The sequence below is a fragment of the Gigantopelta aegis genome, chromosome 15 (assembly GCF_016097555.1).
Source record: "Gigantopelta aegis isolate Gae_Host chromosome 15, Gae_host_genome, whole genome shotgun sequence".
In the NCBI taxonomy this organism is placed as follows: Eukaryota; Metazoa; Mollusca; class Gastropoda; order Neomphalida; family Peltospiridae; genus Gigantopelta; species Gigantopelta aegis.
Genome location: NC_054713.1, coordinates 14,796,627 through 14,812,454, shown reverse-complemented (window position 1 = coordinate 14,812,454; position 15,828 = coordinate 14,796,627). Strand labels below are relative to the sequence as shown.

Below are 15,828 nucleotides of genomic sequence, written 5' to 3'. Positions count from 1 at the left end.
TGGGTTCAAATCCGGTGAAACGGCGGGCCAGTTCATAACGGTGATACCGGCTTGTTGCAGTAATGCCTGGGTAATTCTTGCAGTATGTGGACGGGCATTGTCTTGTTGAAATAGAAGGGGACCTCCTGGTCTTCGGTGACGGCGCAAAAGTAGCTGGAGAACTGGTCTTAGAATAACGTCAACATAACGTTGAGCTGTAAGGGCATCGTGGAAATCACAGTTGATTGCCCCCCATACCATCAGACAACCGCCGCCAAACCGATCACGTTCCCTCACACATCCGTCAGCGTACCGTTCATGGAGTCTCCTGTACACACGTGCTCTTCCACCGGCAAAGGAGACAGAGAAACGGGACTCGTCTGAACAATGCTCCGGTAAAAGGCTGGTGGATGATTACCATTCTGGAGAGCAAACTGTAGTCTCGCAGCACGATGTCGCGGTGTCATGATGTTACCGTCGTACGGGCGTCTGCATCTGAGTCCAGCCGTTCTGAGTCGACGGATAACCGTCATCGGGTGGATAGGCCTTCCATGACGTCCTATCGTGTTGCTTGCTGTCATCGTCGCAGTTCTGAACCGGTCACGGAGGTGGTGTTGTCGAATCTGCCGATCTTGGTCGAGGTCGATCACGGACACTCCCGTTCTGTTGATGACGTTCAACAAGTCGTCCAATAGTTGATGGATGGACTCTGAAGGTCCTAGCAACTTGGCTTTGCGAAGTCCCCCTTGAACCATGCCCAACGCTCGCTCCCTCTGTTCTTCTCTGAGTCGTGGCATTCTTAATGTGACGAGGAATATGACACCGCTACGTGACGTTTATGTGTCCACATACTGGCATTTCACGTGCATTGCATGCAGCATGATTGAGCATGTAGTGAACGCATTTCATACCATTTTGTGTTTCTGCTATTGTATGTGTAACGAGAACAAAACCAAGATTAAAACCCAGACAAAAGTACCAATCAATGGCTTCCTCTCATAAATTGTTATTTTAAGTCCAATAAATATATTTTTCATTAATCACAACAAAATATTGAAAAAATATCTGTTTTGCGTTTACATTGTGTGTCAGTATATACATATATATATATCACTGATGGTTCACCTGTTCACAGGTAGAACGGTGTCACCAGGTGAAAATATACTTACTTGTGCGAAACCAATAAATAATCTAAGTGCTGGTTTTTTGCACAAAGCTTCTACTGTTTCTTGAACACGTGTTAAACACAGGGGCGGTTCCAGAGGGGAGGGGGAGGGGGGACCTGGCACCCCGTCTCCCCTGAAAATATCCAAAAAATATCCAAGTGTTCTTTTTTGTTCCTCTTTTTAAAAAAATTCCCCATTGGGATGTCCTTTTGACGTGTTGGTTCATGTGCCCTTTCTCTGTTAGTACCCCCTCGCAAAATATTTCGAGAATCTGCCCCGGTCTTGTACAAAAATATGTTCTGTTGGAAGTCATGTAAACTGTTTTACTTTGATTGATTAGACAAAGATATTGTTTGAACAAAGAGAAAAGAGAAAGGCATTAAGGAAAATCGACTTTTAAAAACAGTTTTAAAAACAGTTTCGGGCTTTCTCTTCTTCCTCTTTCTCTTCTTTTTCTTTCTCTTCTTCTTCTTTCTCTTCTTCTTTTGTTGTTGGTTTTGTTTTTGTTGTTTTTTTATTGTTGTTGCTTTCTGTTGTTGTTCTATCCTGTGGGGCGATTTTGCTGAGTTGACTGAGTGCTCGCTTGAGGTGCTTGCGTCGCAGGATCGAACCACCTCAGTGGATCTATTCAACTGATTTGGGATTTTTTCTCGTTCCAACTAGTGCACCACAACTGGTCTAAGGCCCGTGGTATGTGCTATCGTGTCTATGGGAAAAGAGCATATAAAAGATCCCTAGCTACTAATGGGGAAACTGCAGAAGTAGCTGATGATTAATTAATTAATGTGCTCTAGTGGTGTCGTAAAACAAAACAAACTTTAACTTTTCTTTTAAAAAAAAGAAAGAAAGAAGTGTTTTATTTAACGACGCACTCAACACATTTTATTTACGGTTATATGGCGTCAGACATATGGTTAAGGACCACACAGATTTTGAGAGGAAACCCGCTGTCGGCACTACATGGGCTACTCTTCCGATTGGCAGCAAGGAATCTTTTATTTGCGCTTCCCACAGGCAGAATAGCACAAACCATGGCCTTTGTTGAACCAGTTATGGATCACTGGTCGGTGCAAGTGGTTTACACCTACCCATTGAGCCTTGCGGAGCACTCACTCAGGGTTTGGAGTAGGTATCTGGATTAAAATCCCATGCCTCGACTGGGATCCGAACCCAGTACCTACCAGCCCGTAGACCGATGGCCTGCCACGACGCCACCGAGGCCGGTTCTTTTCTTTAAAGGGCCATTGCTGAGTTTGCAGCCATTGTAACATGTTTTGGAGTGGGTTTTTTTTTACTAACAGAGCATTTTTAACAACACCGGCCTCGGTGGCGTCGTGGTAGGCCATCGGTCTACAGGCTGGTAGGTACTGGGTTCGGATCCCAGTCGAGGCATGGGATTTTTAATCCAGATACCGACTCCAAACCCTGAGTGAGTGCTCCGCAAGGCTCAATGGGTAGGTGTAAACCACTTGCACTGACCAGTGATCCATAACTGGTTCAACAAAGGCCATGGTTTGTGCTATCCTGCCTGTGGGAAGCGCAAATAAAAGATCCCTTGCTGCTAATCGGAAGAGTAGCCCATGTAGTGGCGACAGCGGGTTTCCTCTCAAAATCTGTGTGGTCCTTAACCATATGTCTGACGCCATATAACCGTAAATAAAATGTGTTGAGTGCGTCGTTAAATAAAACATTTCTTTCTTTCTTTTTAACAACAAAAATTACATTTTAAATACATTTTCTTGTTTAAATTATACAATGTTTTTGTTATCATAAGGGGACGGGATGTAGCCCAGTGGCAAAGCGCTCGCTTAATGCGCGGTCGGTCTAAGATCGACTCACGTCGGTGGACTCATTGGACTATTTCTCGTTTCAGCCAGTGCACCACAACTGGTTTATAAAAACGATGATGGTGATAATGATGGTGATGATGACGATGACGTTAATGTTGTTGTAATAATATTGCTGATGGTGATGGTACAACCACCATCGTTATCACCATCATCATCACCACCATCATTGTCATCACCATCACCACCACCAACAACATCATCATGACCACCACCATGACCACCACCATCATCATCATCATCATCGTCATCACCATCACCACCACCAACAACATCATCATGACCACCACCATGACCACCACCATCATCATCGTCATCACCATCACCACCAACAACAACATCATCATGACCACCACCATCACCACCACCACCATCATCATCATTATCATCATCATCATCATCATCACCACCAACAACAACATCATCATGACCACCACCATCACCACCACCACCACCATCATCATCATTATCATCATCATCATCATCATCACCAACAACATCATCATGACCACCACCATCACCACCATCATCATCATTATCATCATCATCGTCATCATCATCACCACCAACAACAACATCATCATGACCACCACCATCATCATCATTATCATCATCATTATCATCATCACCAACAACATCATCATCACCACCATCATCATCATTATCATCATCATCATCATCATCATCATCATCATCATCACCACCACCACCACCACCACCACCACCACCACCACCATCATCACGTTTTCCCCGACGCATGGCTTTTATTTATTTATTTATTTATGTATTTATTTATATAACTACATTCCAGGTTCCTATTAACAACACAACGGACACGCCCTCATGTCAAAGGTCGGGTGTCACCGTGACCCTCGAGCATGCGCCTGAGTGACATCACGATGCTGCTGCTGTTGCTGATGATGTTACTGGCGGACATAGACTGCAGACGATGTAAAAAGACCAAAGGCAAAAAGTGTGAACGACGAAACAAAGGAAAGACAAGTATGTGCATCTCGTTCCACGATTAGTGGGGAAATGTAGCAGGTGGTGTCTAAAGGCGGCGCCACACGAGAAATGTAGCAGGTTGTTTCTAAAGGTGGCGCCACCCGATACGAGTCACTCGTACGAGAATAGCCACATATAACACCACCACTAGAACACATTGGTTTATTAATCATTGGCTATTGTGTGTCAAATATTTGGTAATTTTGACATCTAGAGAGGAAACCCGCCACATTTGTAGCAAGTAGCCTTTTATATGCACCATCTCACACACAGGATAGCACATACCACGGCTTTTGATATACCAGTCAAGCGATCGCTATACCACTGAGCTACGTCCCGCCCTTCACGTTTAATAGGGCAATGTAGTGGGTTCCTCTAGGATTTATATGTCACTATTACCAAATGTTTGACATCCAATAATCGATGTTTATAAAAACAGTGAGAACTAAAAATTCAGAACAGAAGAACATAACAGAACTTTATTGTTGCTGATTAAAATATACATGTATATAATTATATTTATATAGATATCAGAACCAAAAGCTAAAATATATTAGTTGAATAAATCTATGACAATATGAAAATTAGTTACGCAAAAACAAATTCTGTTACGCCATTTCGTTTTTACGTAACCCGTCATGACCATGTTAATAGGGTTGAAAATGTAATACGCGGACAGAAAATAGGTTATGCAAAACTTTACTTGCGCGATTTTCAAAGGCCTATACCTGAAGGTGACGACACACGATACGAGTGCCCCCCCCCCCCCCCCCCCCTCCCAGTGCTGGAGCAAAACCTTGAATTCGGGCAAAACTGATAGAGATATACGGGCAAAATGTGCTAACCTGAGACCTTTTTACCATGTATGTCCATCATCTTACCCTCAAAATGAGTAAAAATGCGTAGTGATTCGTTAGCATCCCTATATAGGATGTTTAGTTTGGTAGTAATGGGTTATTCTTGTACAAGGCATTCGTATTGTGTGGCGTTCCAGCCAGTGCACCACGACTGGTACAGCAAAGGCCGTGGTATGTACTACCCTGTCTATGGAATGGTGCATATAAAATATCACTTGCTGCTATTCGAAAAGAGTTCCCCATGAAGTGGCGACGGCGGGTTTCCTCCCTCAATATCTGTGTAGTCCTTAACCATATGTCTGACGCCAAATAACCGTAAATAAAATGTGTTGAGTGCGTCGTTAAATAAAACACTTTCTTCCTTCCTTCGTATTGTGTAGCGTCGCCTTTAAGTACACACGGTGCTCATTAGCGTTTATCCGGCCTCGGTGGCGTCGTGGTTAGGCCATCGGTCTATAGGCTGGTAGGATCCCAGTCGAGGCATGGGATTTTTAATCCAGATACCGACTCCAAACCCTGAGTGAGTGCCCTGCAAGGCTCAATGGGTAGGTGTAAACCACTTGCACCGACCAGTGATCCATAACTGGTTCAACAAAGGCCACGGTTTGTGCTATCCTGCCTGTGGGAAGCGCAAATAAAAGATCCCTTGCTGCTAATCGGAAGAGTAGCCCATGTAGTGGCGACAGCGGGTTTTTTCTCAAAATCTGTGTGGTCCTTAACCATATGTCTGACGCCATATAACCGTAAATAAAATGTGTTGAGTGCGTCGTTAAATAAAACATTTTCTTTCTTTCTTTCTTTCTTTGTCATTAGCGCTTAGATCGCTTAGTAAGATGGGGCCTTGAATTCACTAAATCTTCACAAGTTGTCAATGTAGTTCGTGCCTTTAACCACTGCGCTGTTTATTTCCTTTTTGATTATTATTATTTTTTTGGTTTTGTTTACAGGCGCACCAAAATGGCGGCGGAGAGGACCGAAGGAGAGTCACGTGATTCAACGAGAAAACTCGGAGGCGGTGTTTAAGTGCGAAGTCGTGGCCAATCCCAGACCCAAATACAAATGGTACAAAAATGGAGAAGTACTGAAAATTAGAAAATCAAAAAAGGTAACAGTATCTTGTTGCAAAGTTCTATAACTTTAATGTGTTATTTTATGCAGCAGATAAAGACATTTTGGGTCAAATTCCTTCCCTTGGTAAATTTCCTGTCTGTGGGATGGTGCATATAAAAGATCCCTTGCTGCTAATCGAAAAAGAGTAGCCCATGAAGTGGCGACAGCGGGTTTCCTCTCTCAATATCTGTGTGGTCCTTAACCATATGTCTGACGCCATATAACCGTAAATAAAATGTGATGAGTGCGTTGTTAAATAAATAAAAAATTCTTTAAACAGTTAACGAATTTAAAAACTACATTTAATTTGAACTTATACCATCTTTCAAGGTACAGACCCTAGTTTTTAAACACAAAGGTATATTTTTCACTAGCAGAGCCGTTTATGATCACTAAAATCAAACATGACTTATATTTTATTGTTTAGTTTATCCATTTCGGTACAACCGAAGTGTTTTCGGTCATCCTGGTGTTTCCAATACCACAAAATGCTTTTTTTTCTTCATATTTTAATAAACGCACGTGGGTCTGAGAAGTAATGGATGGATGGATGGGTTTTGGATGGATGGGTGAGTCGTGTTTTAGTCAATTTTTGAAGGAATTTCAACATCACAGACTCTTGTTTCACTCTGTTGTATCCAAACGTGTTACAGGTTTGTAAATTAACCAAACTTAGTGTCCATTTGTTCGGGTTGAAACTAGGGTCTAGGTGAAAAATATGCCTCAGTGTTTAAAAACTAGGCTCTGTCCCTTCAAAGTATATTTGAATTTTTATACATTTAGAATAGAACTTAGAGTTCTTAATTCCATATCTACCGGCCTCGGTGGCGTCATGGTTAGGCCATCGGTCTACAGGCTGGTAGGTACTGGGTTCGGATCCCAGTCGAGGCATGGGATTTTTAATCCAGATACCGACTCCAAACCTTGAGTGAGTGCACCGCAAGGCTCAATGGGTAGGTGTAAACCACTTGCACCGACCAGTGATCCATAACTGGTTCAATAAAGGCCATGGTTTGTGCTATCCTGCCTGTGGGAAGCGCAAATAAAAGATCCCTTGCTACTAATCGGAAAGAGTAGCCCATGTAGTGGCGACAGCGGGTTTCCTCTCAAAATCTGTGTGGTCCTTAACCATATGTCTGACGCCGTATAACCGAAAATAAAATGTGTTGAGTGCGTCGTTAAATAAAACATTTCTTTCTTTCTTAATTCCATATCTAATCTACACCATATAGAAAAACACTGTTAGCCATATTACATTTTAGTAAATTGTACTAATTACTCAAAACTGGAGGTAATATTTTCACCAAAGCAGTTGACGATAATCACAGATATCGAAGCACACGAGGTTATATAAATTGTAGTTGTGTGTGTGTTTTACACTGAAGCACTGATGTTCGAGGACGGGCCTGTGAGATTACAAGTTTAAAATTGTGTTTTAGTCTCACTTAGATTAAAACAAATGTTTTATTTAACGACGCACTCAACCCATTCCCTACATATTTGGATTCAGCATTCCCAAATTATGTACATACATGTGTACAATCAACCGAATGACAAAATCTATCCGAAAATGCCTCAAGTTAACACTTTAAAAAACAAACAACCTAAACAATAATAGCTTTCTTTCTTTTAACTTTATTAACGTGTTTATGTCCAAGAAGGGTTCTGACAGTATAATAGCATTAATCGTACATGTGATAAGGGCCGCAACTGCGTACATACGCAAAATGCCGATTCATTGGAGTTATCTTGATTGTAGCATGGTCATCTGGTATTACAATTACTTATTAATATTATCACTTACTAATTAAACAAATTTAATTTAATTTAATTTAATAACACATTTTATTTATTTATTTATATATTATTTTATTTTATTGATATAAATTATTACAATTAAATGATTATATTATATTATATTATATTATATTAATTATTATATTATATTATATTATATTATTAGATTAGATTAGATTAGATTAGATTAGATTAGATTAGATTAGATTAGATTTAGATTTAGATTTAGATTTAAATAAAATAAAATAAAATAAAGTCGAATTATTAAATAAATATTTGATTTTAATTGATTTGATTTTATTCCAGTACCGACGACGGCGACATCGGTTAATGATACGAGATCTGACAATGTCCGATTCCGGGAACTACACGTGTGACGTGTACAACAAGCTGGGCGCCGTCAACCGAACATTTCAACTCACCGTCCTGGGTGAGAAAATATACTGTCATTCAATTCTATAGGGGTCAGAAGATGTTAGCAGGGTGGGAGGGGGAGCGAAGGGTGGGGTGGGGTGGGTGGGTGGGTGGGTGGGGGGCAGTTGTTATAATTCGCCGTTCAGCTCGGGGAGCGGCGGTGTATACTCTGTCCACCTCCGTTTTAGAGGTTATTTTGTTTTCTTTTCATTTTTTTTGTCGGCAGAGGCGGATCTAAAGGTTTTTTTTTTAATGATCCTTCTGCAAACCTCCCCCAGAGCATTCCGCCTTATACCATTCCTCCCCCCCCCCCCAAATGGATTTTCTGGATCCGCCACTGGTGGGGTTTGTGTGTGTGTGTTTGTGCGTGTGTGTGTTTGTGCGTGTTTGTGTATGTGTGTGCGTGCGTGTGTGTGTGTTTGTGCGTGCGTGTGTGTGTGTGGTGATTTTATCATTACCCGGCACTTATTTTTTGTGGGCTTTTTTGTTTGTTTTTTTGTTTCTTGAGAAGCAATGCCCCCCCCCACCCACTCACCCACCCACATACCTATCCCCGCTTACGACGCCTATGTTTTATGGCGATCGATGCCTGGTCTGCGCTGGAGTGAAATATTCTTGATCCGCCCCCCCCCCCCCGCTCCACCAATTACCCCCAAGTGGATAGGTGGATGGTATGTATTGGATTGATGGATGGGTGGATGGGTTTTGGGTTTTGGGATTTGGGATTTGGATTGATGGATGGGTTCTTGGGTGGGTGAGTGAATAGATGGATGAGTAGTCGGCGTAGTCAGGATTTCATTTGGGGTGCATCCATTACGGGGGAGGGGGAGGGGGAAGGCAGCCACACTGGAAGTCGTATTACGGGTCGAGAAGAAAATAGAAAAGGTGGACCGGCCTCGGTGGCGTAGCGGTTAAGCCATCGGACTACAAGCTGGTAGGTACAGGGTTCGCAGCCCAGTACCGGCTCCAACCCAGAGCGAGTTCTTAAGGGCTCAGTGGGTAGGTGTAAGACCACTACACACTCTTCTCTCTCACTAACCACTAATGAACTAACAACTAACCCACTGTCCTAGACAGACAGCCCAGATAGCTGAGGTGTGTGCCCAGGACAGTGTGCTTGAACCTTAGGTCTCACTACACAGATCACTTCCGGGTGAGAGTTCATTGATCACGTTCCACTATAGTTCCTAAATGGGACACATGTTATGGTTCACATATTCACTTCTAGGAAATGGTGAAGAATTAAAACAATATGTATGTTTAATGGTAAGCCTTCTGGCTGTATTTTGCCCATGTTATTTTGTAATACTGTGCATCGACCTTTTGGGACATGGGTATATAGCGCAAGTGACAGCCGGAGTGAATCGGTTAATGAACCACCTGTTCAGACCGGTACTATAACCAGATGCGGTCATATAGCAAAAAACTGAGACGGAAATGTTCTCAATTTTGGAGTGAAAATAAATGCTTATATAATGTATGTTCGCAATGGTGTATGTTGTTAGTGCCAACGAGAACCCGTTCAATGGGCAATCTTCGCTTGAAGTTGGGCAGTTTAACATGGGTTTCAATGGCAGATGACATCTGTGTAGTGAGACCTTAAATTGGATATAAGCACGAACAAAAGTTGAAATAAAATGAAAAGGTGGTGTGGGAAAGTAGGTGATTGTGGGGTTCACGCCAGTGCCATTACTCAGCAAGACAAAAGGTATTACCGAGACTTTACATTGCAGGTGAGAAGCCAGTGATCAGCGAGGTTAACGTCATAGAGAGGCCTAAAAACCAGACAGCGCAGATCGGCGACACGGTGGTGTTCCTCTGTCGAACCGACACCTGGCCACGCCCCCTCGTCGAGTGGTCAAGGAAACGCAACAACAGACGAAAAGTAGAAATATTACAAGTGCGTGGTTTATCATAAACTTTTATGTCACAAGAGTAAATAAATGCATACCTGTCAACTCTCACGCATTTGTAACAAACATCACGCTATCACGCAACGCTACTACAATCTCACGCTTATTTAAAAATAAAAATATCTTATAATCGTGGTTTGTAATTTGGAGCTGAATGGAATTATATGCTGGTTATGCAGGGTCTCTGTATTCGTTACCTACCAATAGTTGTACAGCATATCAAACCTGCCCTCTGTTCAGTACCAACAAAACCCATAGGTGCTACCGATTAAGCATTATAATTAGCAAAACTATTTTTTAGAGATCATTATAGATGGGTTTTTTTTTTTTTTTTTTTTTTTTTTTTAAAGAAGAAAAAACCCCACCCTGTTTTTTACCGGGGGTGGGGGTGGGAGGGGCGCTTCGCCCTGGGCTTGACCAAGAGCCTACAGTCCCCGCTCCCCGACTTGAATGAAATGAAAATTGATATATTCCAGACTTTCGTGTTCAAGGTGCTTGAGCACGATCATGGCCATGCACCCCTGTATAATTAATTAAACGGTTTAGGGTGCGCGATTTGTCACTTGTGAAGAATGTGATTTTCCACTCCCATATATTTTTTTCACACTCCTGTTTTCACACACCATGATAATAATTTTTTTTCATTTATTTATTTATTAAATTAAATTAGATTAAATTAAATTGTTTTTCTCAATTTATTGCTATATTTATTCGTTGTAGAAAGCCTCCAACAGAAGTAGGTCGGAGGTGTTGGTGATACACAATGTAACGAAGAAGGAGGCCGGTATTTACAGGTGTACTGTTCACAACGAGATATCCACCAAACAGCTGTCGGCGCAACTCGTTGTTATAGCTGAAGGTAACTTAACTAGTCTCTCTGTCTGTCAGTCCGTCCGTCCTTCTGTCGACTTGCTAATGAATGAATGAATGAATGAATGTATGAATGTATGAATTGTGTAGGGGTTCTAGAATGCGCCGACCAAACCTTTTAGGGGTGTGTGTGTGCTTCCCCGTAAAATACATTGAAACAAAAGATAACATGCTTGAAGCGAGGGTAGGAGGTGGGTGTGGGGCGTCGAGTTCCGAACTCCACACTGATGAAAATCGAATGTTGAATAGTGGATCCAAAGGTGGGGTTGTGAAGTGCACCCCCTCCTAAACGCTGCAAATGCTGTCGTATTTCTCTAGCGTAACCACCCCCCCACCCAGTTTAAAAGTTTGTTTTTGTTTAACGACACCAATAGAGTTGACTGATTCAACAATCATCGGCTATTGGATGCCAAATATTAGGTATTTCTGACAAAGTCTTAGAGAGGAAACCAACTACATTTTTCCATTAATAGCAAGATATATTTTCTATGCACTATTCCACAGACAGGATGGCACATACCACGGGTTTTGATACACCAGTCGTAGTGCACTGGTTGGAATTAGAGACGCACTATCAGACACCAGCAATTACCTCTTTTGAATTTCTTGAATCCACCCATGATAAAATAAGTAAATTAACTATGAAATAATCAAAGTGAAGCAAAACAAAGCAAAACAACGCCACGCAATGTAGATCAACGAAACGAAACGCAAAGCAAATAGAAGCAATGCAAACGCTATTACAGGAATGATTACGGATATTTTTTACTCTCACCATATATGTTACTGGCCACCATTTCTCAATTGGGCGTAAATTTGATTGTCTAAAATGCATTTTGAGTTGCCGCAAATACCAGTATAATCATAAACATCGTGTATTTCAAAATTCAAGTTTCCATTTTGTAAAGAAAGTTTTTACAATTTTCATTTTTGCCAGTAATTATTTTCAGGTGGGGTTCCCTTTTCAGGAGATGGTCCATGTATCCTTTATCCCTTGGTCCCCCAAATGTTTTTTTCTGGAACCCCCCCCCCCCCCCCCCAACTAGTGCCAGTGTCTTTAAGTTAGGCAAGTTAGCATTCTTAGCAATTAAAATGTGTTCTTCCAATTTACCACATATAAAAGAGTCAAAGTTAAATTTTTCTTTGTTTAACGACACCACTAGAGCACGTTGATTAATTAATCATCGGCTATTGGCTGTCAAACATTTGGTAATTCTGACACGTAGTTATCAGATGAAACCCACTACATTTCTCCTAATACAGCAAGGGATCTTTTATATGCACTTTCCCACAGACACGAAAGCACATACCACGGCCTTTGTCCAGTTGTGGTGCACTGGTTGGAATGAGAAAGAAAAAAACCCCCAATCAGTTTAATGGATCCACCGACGTGGTGCGACGTAAGCAACTAAAGTGAGCACTGAACCGACTGAGCTAAAGCCGCCCTCACATATAAAATAATGTTCAGTGAATGTTAGTTATTTTCATTTCAACTTATTTTCGTGCTTATATCCAGTTAAGCACGCTGTCCTGGGCACACACCTCAGCTATCTGGGCTGTCTGTCCAGGTTAGTTGTTAGTGGTTAATTGGAGAGAAGAGAGTGTAGTGGTCTTACACCTACCCACTGGGTCGTTAAAACTCGCTCTGGGTGGGAGCCGGTACCGGGCTGCGAACCTGTACCTACCAGCCGTATGTCCGGTGGCTTATCCACGGCACCACCTAGGCCGGTATTACATAAAAAATAATATATGTGTGGCCGTTAGATACCATTTATCTCACAACGAGTTTTTTTTAAATGTATCTAACGAGCGAAAGGGGGTTTGATACGTTTTTAAGCAACGATTTTTGAGATAAATGGTATCTAACGGACACGAATTTATTATTCTATAGCTTACATATCCTCAAAAACCAGGTTTTAAGCAAATTTTAACATCTTTATCGACTAAAAGATATTTACAACCCTTTGCACTTGTAGTTGACTTACGCGTCACAGACATGATTGCCAGGTTAACTATACGTCACAGTGTAATCGATTTCTACCGTGTTGTTTTTCATTGGATGGATGGCACTGGTGACCTTGTTATCACCTAGGAGCAGCCAGTCGTATGTCTTGAAATTATTAACACACGTACGTGTGTAAACAACCATGTGTTCATAAAAAATAACGCATGATGTTCTAACCAACGGGTGTTTAAGAAAGTAATATTATAATCCTGTAATTTTGATTTTTTATCTTTCAGACGACCGGCCTCGGTGGCGTCGTGGTTAGGCCATCGGTCAACAGGCTGGTAGGTAATGGGTTCGGATCCCAGTCGAGGCATGGGATTTTTAATCCAGATACCGACTCGAAACCCTGAGTGAGTGCTCCGCAAGGCTCAGTGGGTAGGTGTAAACCACTTGCACCGACCAGTGATCCATAACTGGTTCAACGAAGGCCATGGTTTGTGCTATCCTGCCTGTGGGAAGCGCAAATAAAAGATCCCTTGCTGCTAATCGGAAAGAGTAGCCCATGTAGTGGCGACAGCGGGTTTCCTCTCAAAATCTGTGTGGTCCTTAACCATATGTCTGACGCCATATAACCGTAAATAAAATGTGTTGAGTGCGTCGTTAAATAAAACATTTCTTTGTTTCTTTCAGACGAAGAACTACCATTTGAACCAAAGTGTGCGTTACACGTGAGGCAGCAGTTCTTGATTGACAGTGTCTACGGCTGTCAGACGATGGTTCCCGTGGAGATTACGTATTGCATGGGCTCGTGTGGGCGGAGCTACTTTGTCCCCACCCTCGTCACCACGGACGAGGCGTCGTTTCAAGCCAATCATCTCAACCAGACCTGCGAATGCTGCGTGGGCGTGGTTCAAGGAATAAAGATCGTCCAATTAGATTGTCCGTCGGGTGGTCGCAAGACTGGTTTTTACACATCTTTACGTGACTGTATCTGTCAGCGATGTAAGGTAGAAGGTTGGTCCAATATTTGACAGGGTCGTTCCTGGGGTGGGGCAAGTGGGTATAAACTACTAAGAATTGCTCTTTTTAGTTTAACGGGGACGGGACGTAGCCCAGTTGTAAAGCGCTCGCTTGATGCGCGGTTGGTCTAAGCTTAGGTCGGTGGGACCATTGGTCTGTTTCTCGTTCCAGCCAATGCAACACGGCTGGTATATCCAAGGCTGTGGTATGTGCTTTCTTGTCTGTGGGATGGTGCATAAAATGATCCCTTGCAGGTTTTCCAAGACTATATGTCAGAATTACCAAATGTGTGACATGCAATAGCCGATGATTAATAAATCAATGTGCTCTAGTGGTGTCGTTAAAGAAAACTCTTCAGTTTAAAAGTTCCTTTTTTTTGCCAAGCATGGGTAGTCTACATTACTTAAAAAGCTAATGCCTCCCTCCCCTCCACTAATTATTTTTTGCTAATACAATCCTGATGTGGGGTTCAAACTTTTGGTTTAAGCAACGTCATGTAACAACAATATTTTTGGAGGTGGGGTGGAGTCATTTATCCCACTATCTCCTTTTCCTCCCCCTCTCTCTCGCTCTCGCTCTCCCTCCCTCTGTCTCTCTCTCTCTCTCTCTCTCTCTCTCTCTCTCTCTCTCTCTCTCTCTCTCTCTCTCTCTCTCTCTCTCTCTCTTATATCCATCTAATTTCTTTCTGAACTGACAGTTTTTCCTACATCCCACTTTCGTTTTCTGTCCATCTTCACATCCCAGTCCTTATCTTTCCAACCGCAACAGGTGCTTGTTTCTTGTGGCCATTCCTGCAACATAGCCTACTTGTCTGTCCGTCCGTCCAACCATTCATCAACCCATTGTATGTGATCCATCCATCCGTCGTTTGTCCGTCCATCTATCCATCCCAGATGTAATACAATCAGTTTGTATTTAAAGCTGACAATGTTATTTATTTCAGGTGAAATAAAGAAGAAATCAAGTCGAGTGGCCACCACAGAACAACCGTAAAAGCAACAGCAGCAGCAACAGCAACAACTACCACAACACTAAATAAACAAACAGCACGATTTTCCTGGAAATCTCAATCACTACCAAACTTGTGTCGAATCAAATGTCTTGGAACTCTTACAAAACTCATTAAAACTTCCATTCGAAATGGGGGGGGGGGGGGGGGGGCAAAAGATAACTGTGTTGAGAAGATTGGTAAGCCACTTATGACGATTTCAGTATAACCAGTCTATCGGTTCAACAAAAAATCAGGAATGCGTTCAGTCAGACAGATCAAGAAAGTGTTCGCTAAACTGGTTTACGCGTTAGCGAATGACCACATCGTGAATTTTATTTAGCGAACGTTTTCGTTGTTCGCTGTCGTTGAACATTAGCCTGATTTGATACTTGTCTTCCAGTATTGCAGTTTTTGTTTGTTTTCTTTTGGCTTTTTGTGTATACTATTCTTAAAACGCATGTTTCAACAAGAGTATGGGACGACCAAGTCTTGCGTGTTGGACGTGTAATACAGGAAGTAAAAATACGTCACTGTTGTCACGTGACATTTGACTTTGAAGAAGGCCTCCATGTTGCTAATCGTACTAACAGTTAAAGGGACATTCCTGAGTTTGCTGGAATTTTTAAGATGTTATCGACTAACAGAAACTTTTTAATGACTGTAATTACATATCAAATATATGTTTCTGCATACAATATTAGTGGCTGTATATTAAACGTGTTTCTGATCGTTCTAATATTTGTACTAGGTTAAATTTCAATTATTTTCCAAAAAAAAAAAATGTGTACGTACGAAATTATTTTAAGACAAAATCCAGTTTGGGCTTCTTACAAATACTAAGACGACCAGAAACACATTGAATATACAGACACTGATATTCTAAACAAGAAAATACATTTAATATGTAAGTT

General features: G+C 41.8%; 1 protein-coding gene across 1 annotated transcript in view; it reads left to right on the top strand.

Moving 5' to 3' along the window:
• LOC121390073 (fibroblast growth factor receptor-like) overlaps positions 1–15,319 on the top strand; it is a 26,946-nt gene extending 11,627 nt beyond the window's left edge. The window contains exons 2-8 of the mRNA XM_041521784.1: positions 3,804–3,994; positions 5,802–5,959; positions 8,068–8,191; positions 9,909–10,075; positions 10,809–10,947; positions 13,597–13,920; positions 14,870–15,319. Of these exons, the coding sequence (XP_041377718.1) occupies positions 3,871–3,994; positions 5,802–5,959; positions 8,068–8,191; positions 9,909–10,075; positions 10,809–10,947; positions 13,597–13,920; positions 14,870–14,919 (1,086 nt within the window). The 5' untranslated portion in view covers positions 3,804–3,870 and the 3' untranslated portion in view covers positions 14,920–15,319. The remainder of the gene's footprint in view (positions 1–3,803; positions 3,995–5,801; positions 5,960–8,067; positions 8,192–9,908; positions 10,076–10,808; positions 10,948–13,596; positions 13,921–14,869) is intronic.
• Positions 15,320–15,828: the final 509 nt, after the last annotated feature.